Raw genomic sequence first — 17,218 nt, forward strand, 5'->3', positions numbered from 1 at the left:
TTTTTTTTTTTTTTTTTTTTTCTCCCTCTTTGGGTTTTGTTTTTGTTTTTGTAATGCAAACCGCAGCTATTCTCTTGTCCCGGCCTTATTGGTTTAAAAAGCGGCGAGGCTTACGCGGCCCTGAAGGCAACCTCCCAACCCAGGCGAGGTGCAGCGGAGGCTGTCGCTCCGCGGAGGCTGCGCGCCCCTGGCCGCCACCCGCACCTCGCCCCGAGCAAGTAATGGGACCCCCCCTCTTCCACCCCCCCCTCCGGCTCCCTCCTCATTTAAATAGCTTAATTGTGTGTCGCTGCGTCCCCTCTAGTAAGCCGGCTTTAAACAAAAGCCGTCCTAATAGAGTAACTGGAATTAAACCAACATTATATCAATGAGAGAAGCTAAATAAGGATACTCACAGACGCTCTTAAGCACACAAGCAGCATGCACGTCCGGACATGCCGTTTTGATTGGATATGTAACAGATTTGTTCTCAAATATCTGAGATTCTTGCAACCTTGTAAAGAAAGGGTCTGCTAAAACTATTTAAGCCAGCCTTCTCCAATTTGAAGGTATTTATTAAATAAAGCGTCTGGAACTTTTTAAACACTTTAAGCTACACAGATACATGAAATATCTGTACTTCTAAAGACGATTGTAAATACAGTCAAATTTGTATTTTAAATTATTACTACTCACCTACTAAAGTTTTAATATTTAGAACTGTGCAAAGGCCATTTCCGTAGACCTTAGAAATATTTCCATAGAAGAGAGAGATGGTTGCATAGAGTTAAATTTGAGCATTAAGTAACAGTAACTCTTTAAAGCTTAGCTTTTACCAATCAATAAGTAATTAAGTAACTTAATTAGTAAGCCATTAAACTGAAATGGGTTTATGATACATTTCTATTACAGCACTTTTAGTTGCTCCTAATTCAAAATGAACTGTTTTAAAAATACATACATTATGTTAAAAACCTTTATAACATACACAATAACTACATTTGTCCAGGGCTCTCTGGAGCATTTCCACTTTGTAAAGAGTATCTTGCAATTCATGTAACTTATTTTTCTACAGTTTTTCAGTACGCCTAGTCCAAATATGATGAGGAAAACAGCCTAATGTTTTGCAGTACCAAAAAAAAAAAAAAAAAAAAAAAAAAGTCTTTATGCTATGAAAGGTCTAAAGTACTAAATAAAATGAAATTTTAAAACAAACAAACAAACAAAACAAAACAAACCAACGTTATTTTGTATAAATAGATTCAAACAACTCTTTTCTTTTAAAGAAATCTGTGGTTATTCACTGCTAGTGTATCCTTACCTTCAATTAACTAATCTGTGAACGAAAGCAATACTTCTAGAGGAGAAATGTCGTCTGGCTACTACATCCGAGTAAGCGATATATTATTTTGTAGAAAGTACATTGGGAATACTTCAGGAAAGCAGATCGTTTTGCAAAGCTACAAGTCAACTTCTAGCTGAAAACGCACCTAAGATTTCATTTTGTTTAGTGCAGAAAAGGGATCTCGGGATAGTCCCATACCATATATGGGAACTCATGTCAAAATAAGCAGATTTCTATTGGGCCCATCCGAGTAGCCAGCACAAACAGAATCCATTTACTTTATATTCACAAAACAGATCTCATGCCAAGAAAACTATCCGTGATGTTCTATATTAAACTGTGAAAGAACTACAAATTACTCGTTATGAAGACAGGCAGTTTTGTCAGGTAAAATTCACTGAAATAATCAAGGAAATGCAATCATTCTGAGCTATCATTCTGAATCCTCTGGAAAATACTTGCTGCTGAAGCGTTTACAAGTGTAAATAAGACCATTTAAAATAAAAATATATCCCATCCTGTACAGAGTTAAAGACATATGTCTTGCTTCCCTGCCTCTAACCACTTAAATGAAGAAAGTCAGGGACATGTTGTCAGGAAGCAGAAGCTTAGCTTTTTCTGCAAAAAAATCTCAGAAAAAATATGGTATTCTTGCTGAGAGGTACTATCTGACACTGGAAAATGTAACCCAAAATTCTCTCTGCAAAATAGCAATATTTAAATGATGCCGTGGAAATCCAGAAATTATTTAAAAAAATAGAAATGAATGCCACTTCCACTGATGCATGAGAATTTTGCATAAATATACCTTAACAACAACAAACAAATATCACAAATATATGAATAAATTTTGCTATCGTGAAAGTAAAGCTTACTGAAAAAGGTTTACTGATGGAAACTGCAGTCCCTAATGGGAATTTTGTCTAAGTAATAACTTTAGGAGTGTGCCCAGGCTCTGTATTTAATTAAACTAGGAGACATCCCCTCCCACGCCCCCCCCCCTGCCCCCCCCCCCCCCCCCCAATATAGAGCCTGATTATGTGATGATAAACTTGGGATAAATTACACAGGGGCTAAGATGATCTGAAAAAAAGGTGTTGACGATGCATTGCAAGAAAAGAATCAGCTTTGAATTTTTTAATCTCTTCTTTAGTATCACGCGTAGATGGTATGGGAACTGAAGCCATATAAATTAGACTTATAGAGAAGGGATATAAGATAAAGTGAAATCCTCTGTGTTTATACAACCATCAAACAGTACCTTAAAGGTCTTTATCTGATGTCTGAAGATCAGACTTCAGATTGGTGTATATCATTACCTCATGGCACGATCTAACCTATGAACTTATCATACACATGATACTATGGAACAGATCCTTATTTGTTTTAAGTCAGTGTTTATTATTGCTTATTATTATTATTATCATTATCATTATTATTTCAACTTCACCAATTTGAAGCCAGGTTATATGTTTATCACATACAAAGCAAAATTTTTTTTACCTGGCTTTCTTTTTTTTTTGCTTTCTTCTTCCAAATAACTGCATACCAAATCAGTGCAGACTGGGTTGTTGACCACTGGCACCCAACATAAATTTTAAATCACAATTACACTAACACTGGGTTTGGAATGGAGATTTCAGTGGGATTTATATCTGTTTACATCAAGCATGAATTTGCCCTGATTCTGCATTCGTGTTGACTCAGCTGGCATCTCAAGAGTAATAAGAAGGACTGGGCCTATTACATAATATCAAGTGTACAACGACATGTTGGGTATATTTTTACAACTATTACTCACACAATATGGTTTTAACTCCATACACAGTGCCCCTTGCTCACTTTAGCGCAAGTAAAATGGGTACATTCTGAACACAATATTGACTGCTGCTTAGATGCCAGAATTACTGATGTACTAATAATTAAGAAAAAAATAGATATAAGATGAATATGGAACACTGTTTGAAGGTTTGTCTCTAAGTAGGAGATGCCGCTGAAATATTTAACATTATAAATACATACAGAAAGGATACTGTAAAGCAAAAGGTGCATCCTGTCACTCCTGGAAGGCTCCATGCAGCTCTTCCCGTAACAACTGCAATGCAACGTCAGAAGCCTCTGACAGAGGCAATATCTGTCCTATGTCTCCATACAAGTTTTATCTTACACATAGCAGCTGTTGCCTAGAGACGTCCCTGGCTGGAGCAGGAGTTTGCAGCATTTGACAGGAGCCATTATTGTCTCACGCTACTCATGTGGTCAAAAAGTAGGAAGACCTTGGTAATTACAAACAACAACAACAACAAAAAAAGTGACAGAATCGAACCATTTTAGCTGTTCTGTCCAGAAACCAGCAGTGTGATTGAGAAGGACAATTTGATTAGATTCTTTCAAGATACACAATATAAAATTAATAATGAATTAAGGTCTAAGAGTAATTCTTAGCTGCTAATAACTGTTCTTACTCGAAGTGTGCATGAGCGGCTATCCAAAATGACACTTTTGCTAGTTTGCATGGAATTAGACTTATTTTAAGTCAGCAAAGTCAGTATGAATGGCAAGATCATTTGGTATAATTTAAAATAGGAAACAGTAGTCTTTAGTAATGTGAAGTAGATATTGCTTTAGCTTTTTTAAACGAATTCATGACTTAATATGATTCTGAAATTATTCTTGACAACTATGATATAAAAAAAAATGTGGAGATTTTCCTCACAAGTGGTCAAACTCAATGTTTGAGAGCAAATACACTAATCTTCCTAAATTTTTCATTTTCCAAAATCTTGGTATGCATGTATATTTAAATGTTTCCAAAACATACATCTCCCACACCTCTTTTCTTTTAGAAACCTCATCAAGGTAATTATACGTATGGGTACCACCCAAAGACGCTGATAACTTTTGGTCCTCTGATCATCTGAAGTAGATACTCTACCCAGAAGCAATAGCATTGCTTTTCCCCAAAGATGGGGAAAGCAGAGTCCACAACACTCTGGGGGCAGAGTTTTGAGATCTGCTCCTGATTTAAGAATAATGTTGTAGCTACAACAGTCTTAATTTAGGCAGTGTCTTATCTATTAAATTAAACCACTGGAAATTAGTTTCTGTTTTCCAATAAAGTTCAATAGCTTTATAGGGAGATTTTTAACACTGTGGTACCTAAGAATCAGTGAGAATGTCACTTCTTTGCACAAAAACCTCAGCTTGAAAGATACATAAATATGTTAGCAACTCTTTATGAAAGTAGTCCTGCTGAAGGCTATGTAATTGTTTTTATATAGAGAATAAGCTGTTATGCAAGAGAGGGTATGAAATGAAAGGAGTAAATTGCAACCTGTGAGCATCATAGGGAGAGAGCTATTTTTTCTCATTTACAAAAGCATTTTACACCAGTTCAGCATGTAAACAGAATTGCCTAAAAATTTAAAATAATCATCCTTCACTGTGATGTGTGAATAGTAATTTGCTTACAAAAATGAACAAGCAAAATCAAATGCACTGGTGATGATGCAAAGCAGCTTGTTATCACTCTAATGGGCAATAAAAGCCATACTCATTAGTTCCTCAGAAGACTGTTGTATGAAGAATGCAGTACAAATGAGAGATGACCAGTGAGCTGACAAAATAATCAAGCATCGTTGTTCTGTAAAGACTATAAAACATATCATTTCACACACATGCAATTTTTCCATACTTCAAAATCCCACAACTATTTAAGCTCTCCTCAACTTTCATTTAGTGAATTTCTAGAAATTTCTAGAAAAAGTTAGAATTCACAAGTCATTACATTTTTTTTTTTTTTTTTTTAAAGCAATAACTTATATTTTGCCAGTGATATAAATACAGCACACTGTATAACATGAGTCAGCTCAGTAACGCTAGACTGTCTTTTCTCCAACTATTTTCCATTAACATGAACAAAAACAGTTTGGTCAGCATCTCTTATAAGGTGAAAAGGGAAATGGAAAGCTCCTCTGTTTTTCAGATCTGATTTAAAGTGGTATTCAGAATTCTTAATTCTGCAAGAAAAATATATTTGTTCACTAACCACAGAAACAACAGGTTTATTTGTTGCAAATTCCATTTTGTTATTATTTCCTAAATGCATTCCGTATTTTTTTCCTGAAGCATTATGCATGTCGCTGTTCAACAGTAGATGGAGCAGTAGATCGTTACTGTATTTTACTTATCTGTGTCAATTATTGCATAATTTTTCAGCTGCTGACATGTAAGTCTGGACAAGTAAATACAAAAAGAGATAAAGACATAATTGTTAATTAAAGAATTTAGAACTATAAAGAAAACAGAACAAGAATCCATGCTCAGTCTGGCAAAAGGCTAATAAAATCCTGCATTTATGGCTTAATAGACGAGATTCATAAACACACATTCATAAAATTACAAACCTCGTGTTAGCTGAATACAGTAAATATGAACGTCCTTAACCTTGAAACACTTAGTCACAAATATTTTTCTTACGATGATCGGGAATGATGAAGTCTTGAAGTCTCTTCTAAAAGTGAAGTTCATAAATATTCCACATTTTAGGCCTTGTAATGAAAAGGAAAAAGTGGAAGTCTAAGTTAAAATAATCATTACAAGGGCAATTTATTTTACACTCTCATCAATTGCGTTTCCATTAAACTGTTTATATGAAATTTACCATAATAAATTGTTTTGAACTTGACAGTAATTATGCCATGACCCTCATTTGTTCAGCAGGGGTTAGATCCCTCTTGCCTAACTGTAACCACCTGAAATGAAGCATTTAAATTAAGATGGTCATCCCAACCCTTATCTTTGGTGGAGACAGACAGTTCCAGTTGACGTTTTTAGGGAGGCTCCCAATTTTGAGGTTTCTTCTCTCCAGAGACCTAGATGATCACCTGAAGCTAGATTTCAGGTTTGGATGGCTATCGGTCCTGTAAGAATCCAGACTTCGTATGGTTTCCCTTAAAATCAACTGGGTCTCAATAGTAATTGTATTCACAGAAATTTCAATTGCTGCATACTCTATTTTGAAACTTCATATAATTACTTAGCGTCAGACTGCCAGTATTTGTTGTTACAAATCAAGGCCAGGGGAAAACTTCTCGGATGGCTTCAAAGTTCCAGTTCTCATGGACAAGCCCACTGCCCTCCCCCGCTTCCTTCCAGAAGCATTAACTTTTTCTCTGCAATCTCACAAATCGGAAAAAGAGTAACCTCTAAAGCTGTTTTAGACTGAAGGTCAGAATTCAAAGGATTGGTAACTTTATCCACAGAGCCCTGCAATGACATTGCTATTGGAAACACACCCAGAAGCACCAGCACTTGAGATGATTTTATTAAACAATGTCAATAGGTACAAAATTTAAAGTTTTTTTTTTTTTTTTTTTTTTTTTTTCATACTGTAAGGTTTATCAAGATTTGTATTTGCAAGAGATCAAATTGCTTTCTGCCACCGAATTTTAGTTTAATGTTCTCTGAGGTAAGGAAACTGGGCTCTGTGTTACATGCTAATGAAAACAGCAGCTTTGGTTTGTTTATCTAAATACTTAAAGAGAGGCACCTCCTGCAGCCAAAATGTAAACAAAGCTTAAACTCCTTTAACTGCGTAGATACTTCCAGGCTGCTAATGCAGGTTTATTTACTTATTTATTTTTAGTTAAATGCATTATACAGATTTTCTACATATAATTCCTGCTTGACAATCTACCGTTCCAAAGAAATATTTGATTCCTAAACCAATTACTCATAATTACACCTATGTTTTAAGTCCATGAACACAAGATGACAGATCCCTTTCAGACTTAGTCTCAGAAAAAAAAAGAACACAAAGGGCAGTCAGTACATTTGTCTCTGCAGACCCAACATTAATTTAGAGGAAATAGATTAAAATAAGGATTTCAAGATGATTTCTCAAGAATTAAGAACAAGACAGTTTGGTTTCAGTATCTAAAATTAATAATAATAATAATAATAAAATATACCTTGCACCTCTATCTTGTACCACAATTGAATGCACAAAAGGCTAAAGCAGTCTTATCTGCTTTGGAGATTCACCTGATGAAGTTCTGAGAGCCTGTCTTCAAGGATGTCTTGCTTTTTATAGTACATGAATTTCTGTACACAAGGCACTCCAGTAAATAGTATCGTTAAACTGGTATTTCAGACAGACACAGACAAATGAAAAAACACCTTACTCTGGATGCTAATTTATATGTTGAAAGATATAATGCAGAACACTTTTCCAACAGTAATACCAGAATAATTCAATAACAAAATCAAGAAGACACAACGATACTCACAGCAGAACAAAACTGTATGAATTTGAAGCAAAGCTGGATAAGCAGAAATAAATCATTTTTACCTGTCACAACTTGATTTTAAAACATCATAATTAGCATTTAGCAGTATATGGAATGTCTTGAGTTCAACTCAAAAAAGGTTATTTATCTTAGTGCATCTGATGGCATTTTCTTCATATTTGTAAGCTGGGTACCTTTGTATATATGAGTTGATTTTTAAGAGCTCTTCTGGAAAGCAGCAAAACCTAAGTTAGATACACCCAGGAAAATTTAGTAGATTTAGCAGCCTAAAATTCAGTAGTCTGAAGTGTTCTCCACCAATGTATTCCACTTCAGATGACTACTTACTGAAATAATGTCACAATTATCTTGCTAGAGACTGAATGGTTCAAGTGATGCTTCCTGGTGCCTGGGACACAAACAATGGCTCCATTGCCCTGGGTGAGGACACTGCTGGTGCTGCTCTTGTGTCAGCCCCAGATACCTGCTCCACCAAGCCCCAGCGGGCTACAGTCATATGGGAGATCACCATCCCCATCAGCCACTGATGAATTGCTTCCCTGCCCCTCACTGAGAAGAAAAACAAGTATACAGAAAGAAAGCTCCCCCTCCAGAACTTTAATCCACATCAGAAAGGGTTTTGAATTCAGTAAGCATCTCAGGAACCATGTGGTGCCTACAGTTTGGAAGGGGGAAATCAAATGGACCCAGCCCCGCAGCTGGGTGCAGCTCAGGCACCATAAGGCTCTCATCCCTCTTTAAGACCTGAAAGAGCTGCTGCAAACCAGCACTGATACTCCTACAATGCATTTATTTTCCTGCAAGTTTCTTCCCTCTCATAAAATTCTCATTATTATTTATAGTTGTAAACTTTCATTAAATAAAAAACACCATCAATATTTTCACCTCCATAATACTATAAAATATCATGTATGCATCTTAAAGCCTAAATTAAAATAGGATTGATGTAATGTTGAGTCTTTTTATGGAATTGGCCTCAAGCATATGTGGTATACCAAGCACAGCAGGAGCTTTATACAAATCTTTCTCTATTAGATGATGAGTTCCAGGACTTGGCTTTTGTTTTTCTTTGGTCAGTAAGTAAATAAAAAACTAGTTATACAGTATGCATCATAAAGTAACAACTGGCAGATCAAATATTTTTTACTGTAATCTAAGATGGGGATGCCTAAAATTCTTTTTAACATCTGCTGAATGTTCAGGATGAAATACGTTTCAGCAGGCCCTACATTGGGAAGCTCCTGTCAGCCAGTGTTGGGGTCTTTAACAGTCCTTCAGCTTAGACCACCCCTAGTCTGATCCAAAATGTGGACTCTGGTACCCATTAATATCCTTTTGATCTCAAAAGGGTTGTGTACTGGTGTCAGAGCCTACCCTCACAACTCAGGTTGCAGGATTCAGGTCTGCATGCAATGAAGTCCACCAAACACTGGCTTCTCAAAATTTGAATGGGTACCATAAAATGCCTTGACATGAACTTCAATGAAAAAATAGCTGGAAGTTAATATGCAATAAAAATGTCTCCCATTAATTTAGTAAGAGAACTGGACTTCAGAGACACTGAATAAGAGGTTTGAAGACTGCTGTTTACATTTGGTTTAGAAATTCATGACTGTATATAAAAAAAAGCATAAATCACAGTGATTTAAGAGATTGGTTTAAGACACTGATTTGCTAAATCTTTATGCTCACCTAAGCATGCTTGTAGCTTTGTAAGACATAAGTGTCTTTGTTTTAATAAAACTGTACTGTATGGTTTAAAGAGACATGAAAAATTTCAACTTTAGCTCTGTTTAAGCACATACATGGCTTTTCTCTTGCTAGAAAGATCCATATATAATACCAATAACCTTCCATCAAATACCAGAGAACTAAATGTAATGAGAGCTATTAGCAATTAGAAAGCAGTGATATCATTTAACTGTCAACGAACATGAAAGTACATGTTCAGACATCAATGGGAACATGATAATCTAATAAATAATAAAAATGGCAACATGTAGACTTTGAAAGATTTCTACACATCAATATGACGTAAGCACATAGGTGTCATTTGCTTAAGGAAATTAATTTAATATCTCCTCTAGCATATGAAAAAATGTTTATTTTTTCACAAAATAAACAAAATTTTTTCAAAATAAACAAAATTTTTTCACAAAAATGTTTATTTTTTCATATGCTAGAATATTCCCAGAATATGCTTTTTCATATGCTAGAATATTCCCATATGCTAGAATATTCCCAGCCTAGAATAAGACAAAGCATCTTTCCATAGCACCAAATGTGACAATGTCCAAATTAACATCTCCATAGGGTGTAGTCTACTGAAAACAGAAGTAAACCCCAAAATTTTGTTCTCTTGAATGGATTGTGGATTAGCTCCATGATTTGAAAAACCCAAAGAACGGATTTACCCCTGACTCTGCTTGCTTTCTGAGATGTGCCAATGGATTTACAAAATTTAAAACAACAACGAAACACCACAACCTAAGAAATTTTAAACCATCCTTTTCTAAAGGCTTGATAGAAAAAAATATATATATATGCTTTGAAGTGTTCAAATTGAATTTCAGCCTTTAAAACTGAACATGAACTAAAACATAATACCTGAATACCAAGTGAAGGTTTACATCTTATGAATGTTTGTTGATTAATAATTGCAATAAATACATTATGATATGCTATTAAAATTTTGAGTGATTATACTGGATATTTACAAATTGAGTCAATAAAGTTAATGGAATATTTTTTTCTTGTCTTCCAGGAAAAAATAAATGTCTCTAAACTGCTCTCGACTCCACAAATTGGCCAAGGTTTCAATCTAACTTACAACACAACCCAAATAATGGTAAAGAAAAATGCAAGAATGTCATATAGGAACTCTTTCTAGTGCTTAACTTGTACTACTGTACTGAGTGCCTTTTCTCCCCTTACAGAGATATGCACTGCCCTTAGGCTACCATTTGCTGCTTTATGAGGCCTAATGAGATTTCAAAGACATCATGGCATCCAGATCTTCAAAGAAGTACAGTCTGCTAGCACAAGGACAGGTGAAGAAGACCCTACAATGGAATGTGGAGTAGAGTGGTAGGTAGTGGTCCCTCCTGTGTCTCAGGACCTACCTGCAGGTAGCTGAGCAGCCCTCAAACCCCAGTTCTTGCTACCTAGCTCATGTCTCTCACTTAGAATCATAGAATCGTATAATGGTTTGGGGTGGAAGGGACTTTAAAGACCATCTAGTTCCAATTCCTTGCCATGGGCAAGAACATCTCCCAGTAGACCAGGTTGCCCAAAGCCCCACCTAACTTGGCCTTGAACATTTCACTTCCTTACTGTGAGGGATACAGGTTGTCCAGAGAGTTTGTGGAGTCTCCTTCTCTGGAGATATTCAGAACCCACCTGGATGCATCCTGCGCAATGTGCTCTAGGTGATCCTGACTGGCGGGGAGGTTGGAATAGGTGACCTTCAGAGGTCCCTTCCAACCTCAGCCATTCTGTGATTCTGTGACTTCCAGGGAGGGGGCATCCGGCATCCACAGCTTCTCTGGGCAACCTGTGCAAGTGCCTCACCACTCTCTGAGTGAAGATTTTCTTCCTGATATCCAATATAAATCTATGTTTGATTTTTTTTTTGTTTGTCTTTTTTATTTTATTTTATTTTATTTTATTTTATTTTATTTTATTTTATTTTTTATTTTTAGTTTAAAGCCATTCCCCCTTGTCCTATCACTATACTCCCTGACAAAGAGTCCCTTCCCAGCTTTCCTCTAGCCCCCCTTTGGAAGGCCACTAAAAGGTCTCCCTGGAGCCTTCTCTTCTCCAGGCTAAACAATTCCAACTCCTTCAGCCTGCTTTCACAGGAGAGCCCCTTGATCATCTTTGTGGCCCTCCTCTGGACTCATTCTAATAGGTCCATATCCTTGTTCTGGGGACCCCAGAGCTGAATGCAGAACTCTAGGTGAGGTCACACAAGAGCAGAGTGGAGGGGGAGAATCACCTCCCTTGTTCTGCTGGCCACACTTTTGATGCAGCTCAGGATATGGTTGGCTTTCTGGGCTGCAAGCACACAATGCTGGTTCATGTTGAGCTGCTCGTCAACTAACACACCCACGTTCTTCTTCTCAAGGCTGCTCTCAGTCCATTTTCCACACAGCCTGTATTTGTGCTTTGGATTGTCCCAGCCCAGATGCAGGACCTTACACTTGGCCTTATTGAACCTCATGAAGTTTGCACAGGCCTACCTCTCAAGCCTGTCCAGGTCCCTCTGAATGGCAAACCTTCCCTCTAGCATGTCTACTGCACCACACAGCTTGGTGTCACCGGAAAACTTGCTGAGGGTGCACTTGATCCCACTGTCCATGTCACTAACAAAGATGTTAAACAGTGCCGGTCCCAATTCTGGCCCCTGAGCAACACTATTCGTTACTGATCTCTACCTGGACATTGAGCCATCAAACGCAACTCTTTGAGAGTGACCATCCTCCCAATTCCCTACCCACTGAATGGTCCATTCATCAAATTTATGTCTCCAACTTGTAGACAAGGATATCATGTGAGACAGTGTCAAAATCTTTGCACAAGTCCAGGTAGATAAAGTCAATTGCTCTTTCCCTATCCACCAATGTTGTAACGCCATCACAGAAGGCCACCAGATCTGTCAGGCACAATCTGCCCTTACTAAAGCCATGTTGGCTGTCACAAATCACCTCCTTATTTCCCATGTGCCTCACTTCCTAGATGACACTCTCACTTCCTGGATGGCACTTTAATGACTCAGTTGTAGGAGAAGCAGCAGCATGCAGACACCAACAGGAAGGATTTGGGTTCAAATCTGAAGCTCACTTCATGGAGAGATGAAACTGCAGCTCTCAGATTTGCAGATGGCAGCAGAAACCTGCAACTGCATGTTACCTCCTTAGTGCAGGTGCACTTCTGGGATTGGGTGGGTGAGAGGAGGAGTGTAGAATCTGTCCCAAGTAGAGTTTAGAGTTTCTGCATCTTCTCTTTGACTGGTAGAACCTGCCTTTAGTCTAGCTTTTAATAAACTTGGCTAATCTAATGCTACAGAGGAAACATTTCCTGGAAAAAAAAAAAAAAAAAAAAAAAAGATTCTGATCAAATCAATGTTTTTCTCACCTGCCATTTTCACAAATGTGTCTACAAGACTTTATCAATATGAATGTTAGCAATATGTTTACTAGAACATTTTGCACATTTGTTAGAATGTTTAGCAGTCATTGGGTTAGATGATGGTGAAAGTAAGAAAGAGATGATGGTGAAAGTAAGAAAGTATCTTTAGTTAAAAACACACACACAAAAAGGAGCTGTCATGAAAGTTCATTTTCATTTTTTTCCTGTAATATTTTTAAAACCATTTGGACTGAAACATATGAAACACTGTCTTTGTTAAAGTCTAGAAAAAATAGAAAACATAAATATAGATTTACTGTTTAAATTTCTTCATTTTCCTCACCTGCCTACAGTCACAGCTCTGAATTTATTACTGAAGCCTGATAAAAGCATCCCCATCATCTTCTCATAATTGCAGCCTGAAAGAGTTCTTAATTTCTTCAGTCTTGATCACCTTCTCTGATTATTTCTCCTTTCACATAATTCCTTGTTAGCTCCAGAAATTACTTTTCAGAAAGTGTTGTTCAGAAAGGTCAATGAGTCATTCAACATGACGGTGCCTAGCCCCTAACCAAATTATAAATAGTTTCTGAGGCGTCAGTCCTCCCACGCAGGGGCGACTGTCTTATTGTGTGTTGGAAGATTATTTCCCTCCTCTTAACTTTGAAGATGAGAGAAAGGAGATCTCTTTTGTGATTATGCTCTCAGCTGTCTTGGTCTGGATCACAAAAGTACGAATTGCAGATATGATGAATTATATTCACAGTGGACACAATCCTTTGACAATAGATGATAAAGGATGTTTTTCCATACCAAGTTCACAATTGGTAAGATAATTATCCAGCTGTTTATGAACTACTGTGAATGATACCCACATTTATCTGGCATGATTTTTCAGCCTTCCTTCAATTTATCTTTGGTTAATTAATTTTCACAATTTGTATTTCTTTATATAAACTGGTTAATTTCTCCTCCATAGAAGAACCAAACATATTTCCCAAGGCACTGTATTCTCTTAGATTTTCCACAGAAAAAAGAGGGAGCTAATATTTTGCTTGTGATACATAAGGTATCACTCTCTATCATTTTTATGTTTAGTACTGCTATACTTATTATATATAGTACTGCTATACTAAATATGATGTTTATTATATAGAGAAAATATAAATATAACAATATATTATATATGGAGAATATATATTATTATATTTATTATATGTTTCTCCTCTGCCTTTTAATCACTCCAATGCTAAGTCTCGTTAGCAGCTTGGTCCTATTGGAGATGTGATTGTTTCTGTTTTCAGTTTGAGGTCTTTGGGAGGAATTTTACTGCTTCACAACTTCAGGGGAGGAGCATGCTGGGGTTAAGGCTGTGTTTTCCAGAGAGAAAGCATAATATTTCCATTGATCTTTGTTTGGTACCTAGTATTCAGTCCATAGGGCAGAGAAGATAAGCTGACAAAGTCTATGACAGACTAATTGGTGATGGAATTATTTTGCAGAAAAGTGTTACTTGATTTGACAGAACTTCAAAATGTAGAAACCATTTGGAAATGGAAGCACAGAGAAAGCTGCAGAATATCTGTTTTCCTTACAGTTTCTTTAAAGATGATATTGTTTTAGAAATATTCTCATTTTGCAGGCATTACTGCAAAATTTATTACCCAGCTACACCCATCCTGGGAAAGCAGTGGTACAATCAGGATAACAGCTGAAATTTGTTCTGGGGGTTTTGAGTTTTGTCTGGAGTGCAGACAGCACACTATTTATATATATATATACATATATATATATATATACACATATTTCAAACATAACTGCTTCATCTTTTGTTCTTTCCCTAAAATGACCTGGTAATCAGGAACCAGACACCTTGGTAGTTACCTTCCTTTGGATTTATGATGCTGACTGAAAGCATAATCAAATTAACATCATTCATGGCTCAAATAAATATCACCCCCCTATGTATTTTAGTAAGCCAGTAGCAGCTGTTCAGAGAACACTGTAAATGCGCAAGTTCTTAAACAAAACCTTTCCTTTTACTTCTTGCACCTTTATAACATAGGCCTTCAGTGCAGTACAGTCGTCTGAATACAAAGAATTATTTTAACACAATCTTGAGATCAGTACACTACCAAAAGGCTGTTTGATATCTGGTGATCGAACTGACATCATCACCTCCACCATCTGTCTTTTTTTTTTTTAAAAAAAAAAAAACACAACAAAAACTTAAGTTAAAATACTTAATTAACTTAAAAATACATTTGTTAAAAGTTCAAGCAGGTTCAGTGACTTGTTTATAAACTAAACCAGAGAAGTATTTTCTTTTTTCAATAATTGATTTTTTTTTTTTATGTTTGTTTTTCTTTTGTGTTTAAATACTTTGTCAAATGCATTTTTTATTACTGGACGAAAGTGGAGTTTATGTCAATAATTAAAAATGTATAAATTATGTGATCACTTTGTATTTACACCGGCATTTCCTTCATAGTCTGCATTTTATTTCTGACTGCATAAATATTCATAGAGAAACACCTAGGGAAATTTTACAAGTGGTGAAGAGAGACTGAAATATGCAGTTCCTATTAATTTTAATAACAGTCACATGGTTATGTTCTCACACTCTAATTTGAAAATTTATCCCCTGCTTTCCACTATCTAAAATAATGGTATAATTTTAAGTATGCACTGTCGCACTGTCTGCATCTCCCCATCTACTGTCTATAAATACACAAGGGACATGCAGTCTTTTCATATAGATTCTTCAGGATGCCCTGGTGCCGTTTTATACCCAGAGGAAAAGTCCCCAGTCTAGTCAGAGTTACAAAACTCTTCCTGCTGCTCCTAATCCTCATCTCTACAGACATTTCCATTAATTTATTTGCTGAAATGTTTATTTAGATAAATCAAAAATTAATATCCTGGGAACCTCTGACATAATTAAAAGTACAAATGCCAAAAAAGTATGATCAAAAGCATCACTAAAACCAGAATCAACCTGGTAACTCATCATACCGTCCCAGAAACCATGCTTTAACATTCCTCCCTAAAAAACTAATGACAGAGAGTTATAAATGAAAGATTTTTGTCATTTGACTATATTTGGACTTTCCTCACAATGTGCCAGGAAGGTCAGCCAGCGTATTTTAGAGCAAGGCTGTGAGTAGACAGAATTACAGGCTTAGAGTTACTTATAGTGTCTTGCCAGAGATTCCCACATTTTTACAGCTTGTAGGCTTCAGTTTTCACAGTTATTGTTTCTAAGCAACTTTTATACATCTCCTGGAAACCAAGAGTAGGTGAAGGGAGGACTTCTTTTTTCCCTGCACAGAGAACCTTGAGAGGTTTGGCAGCAAGGGAGACAGTGGTGGTCACTACGGGCAGCCAGCAGGAGCCCAGAGGGCTCAAAAGAAAACCTTAAAACAGGCTGAAGGGAGGTAGTGAAGCAGCTGCAATAGATTTGAAGGCTCCATAGTGGGAAACTTGGAGAGAAGATCATGGACGGACTTAAATGACAGGAATCAGGAAAGAAGATGGGGAGGTTTGTTGATGAGGATGCAGTAAGCCCTAAGGGGGAAGGGTTAGTATTCTGGGTTGCAAGTTGCTTAGAAGTGCAATATCTGGTCTGAAAAGCACTGAGGGCATATGGCTTAGGGTTGACAGAGAGCAATTCTGCCACACATCTAACAAAACCCCAGCTAGCTTCAACTGAAGACCCACATGCCTCCAACTTTTCTGTGGTCAGTATGGGGTTGCCTTATCCTATGGATTTACAGGTGTCTACTGAAACATACATTTGTCTTTAGCCTACCACCAGCCAAGGACATTTATTCACATCCTCTACAACCTATTTACCTGTTTTAAAAAAACTTGAAGGAGTGTGGTATTTTTGAGACTGCTAGATCTCCATCAGACTGGGTTGAGATTCCCCAATGAACTGAGACGTTATCATTCAGGATGTACAGCTAGGTAGACTCATACAAAGAATGTGGTTGCAAAAGCCTTTTTTTCCTTAGGAAACCAAGTTGTAACAAGAAACTGCCTGACCTCCATTTACAGTTCTGTTCAGTTATTTTAATGAATTTTTCAGTTTGCTGACAGAGCAACTTTGTTTTACGTAGAAAGACAGTTCCCCAGAGGGTAAGATCTGCCAGTTGTCACAGGAAATCCTTTCAGACCCTACCCATATAAGCAGAGTGTTACCTCAGGAAATCAGGTTCATTCTGTAGACCTGCTGAAGGAAGGAAAACAAAATCCTTCCTCAATTTGCTTGGATTCTTGCAGCTATGTCTGCAATCGAGAAGTCACTTCTTCACATTATGGGCTTTATTTTTCAGTCAGCATCTCAGCCTTGAAGCTGTACACAGCTGGACTGTCCTGCCCTATATGTTGGCCAGCCTGACCTTCTCTTCCAGCAGACAGTCATGAGTAAGAGTGACATCAGTTAAGATCT

At 36.9% G+C, this 17,218-nt stretch overlaps 1 protein-coding gene across 19 annotated transcripts in view; it reads right to left on the reverse strand.

Annotated features, from left to right (window-relative positions):
• Positions 1-17,218, reverse strand: part of EYA1 (EYA transcriptional coactivator and phosphatase 1) — a 167,897-nt gene that overhangs the window by 90,655 nt on the left and 60,024 nt on the right. Inside the window, exon 2 of one of the 19 annotated variants that reach the window (XM_035318242.1) lies at positions 5,731-5,874. The exons of 16 other annotated variants lie outside the window; for them this stretch is intronic. Coding sequence is in view for 1 of the 3 variants with exons in the window: in XM_035318227.1 (XP_035174118.1) it covers positions 396-422 (27 nt within the window). In the remaining 2 variants the exon portion in view is untranslated. Of the gene's footprint in view, positions 1-395; positions 1,167-1,300; positions 2,056-5,730; positions 5,875-17,218 lie in introns of those variants that run through there. 2 more of the 19 variants (XM_035318243.1, XM_035318227.1) reach the window with 2 other exon arrangements.

Source organism: Oxyura jamaicensis, chromosome 2, assembly GCF_011077185.1.
Source record: "Oxyura jamaicensis isolate SHBP4307 breed ruddy duck chromosome 2, BPBGC_Ojam_1.0, whole genome shotgun sequence".
NCBI classification, from domain to species: domain Eukaryota; kingdom Metazoa; phylum Chordata; class Aves; order Anseriformes; family Anatidae; genus Oxyura; species Oxyura jamaicensis.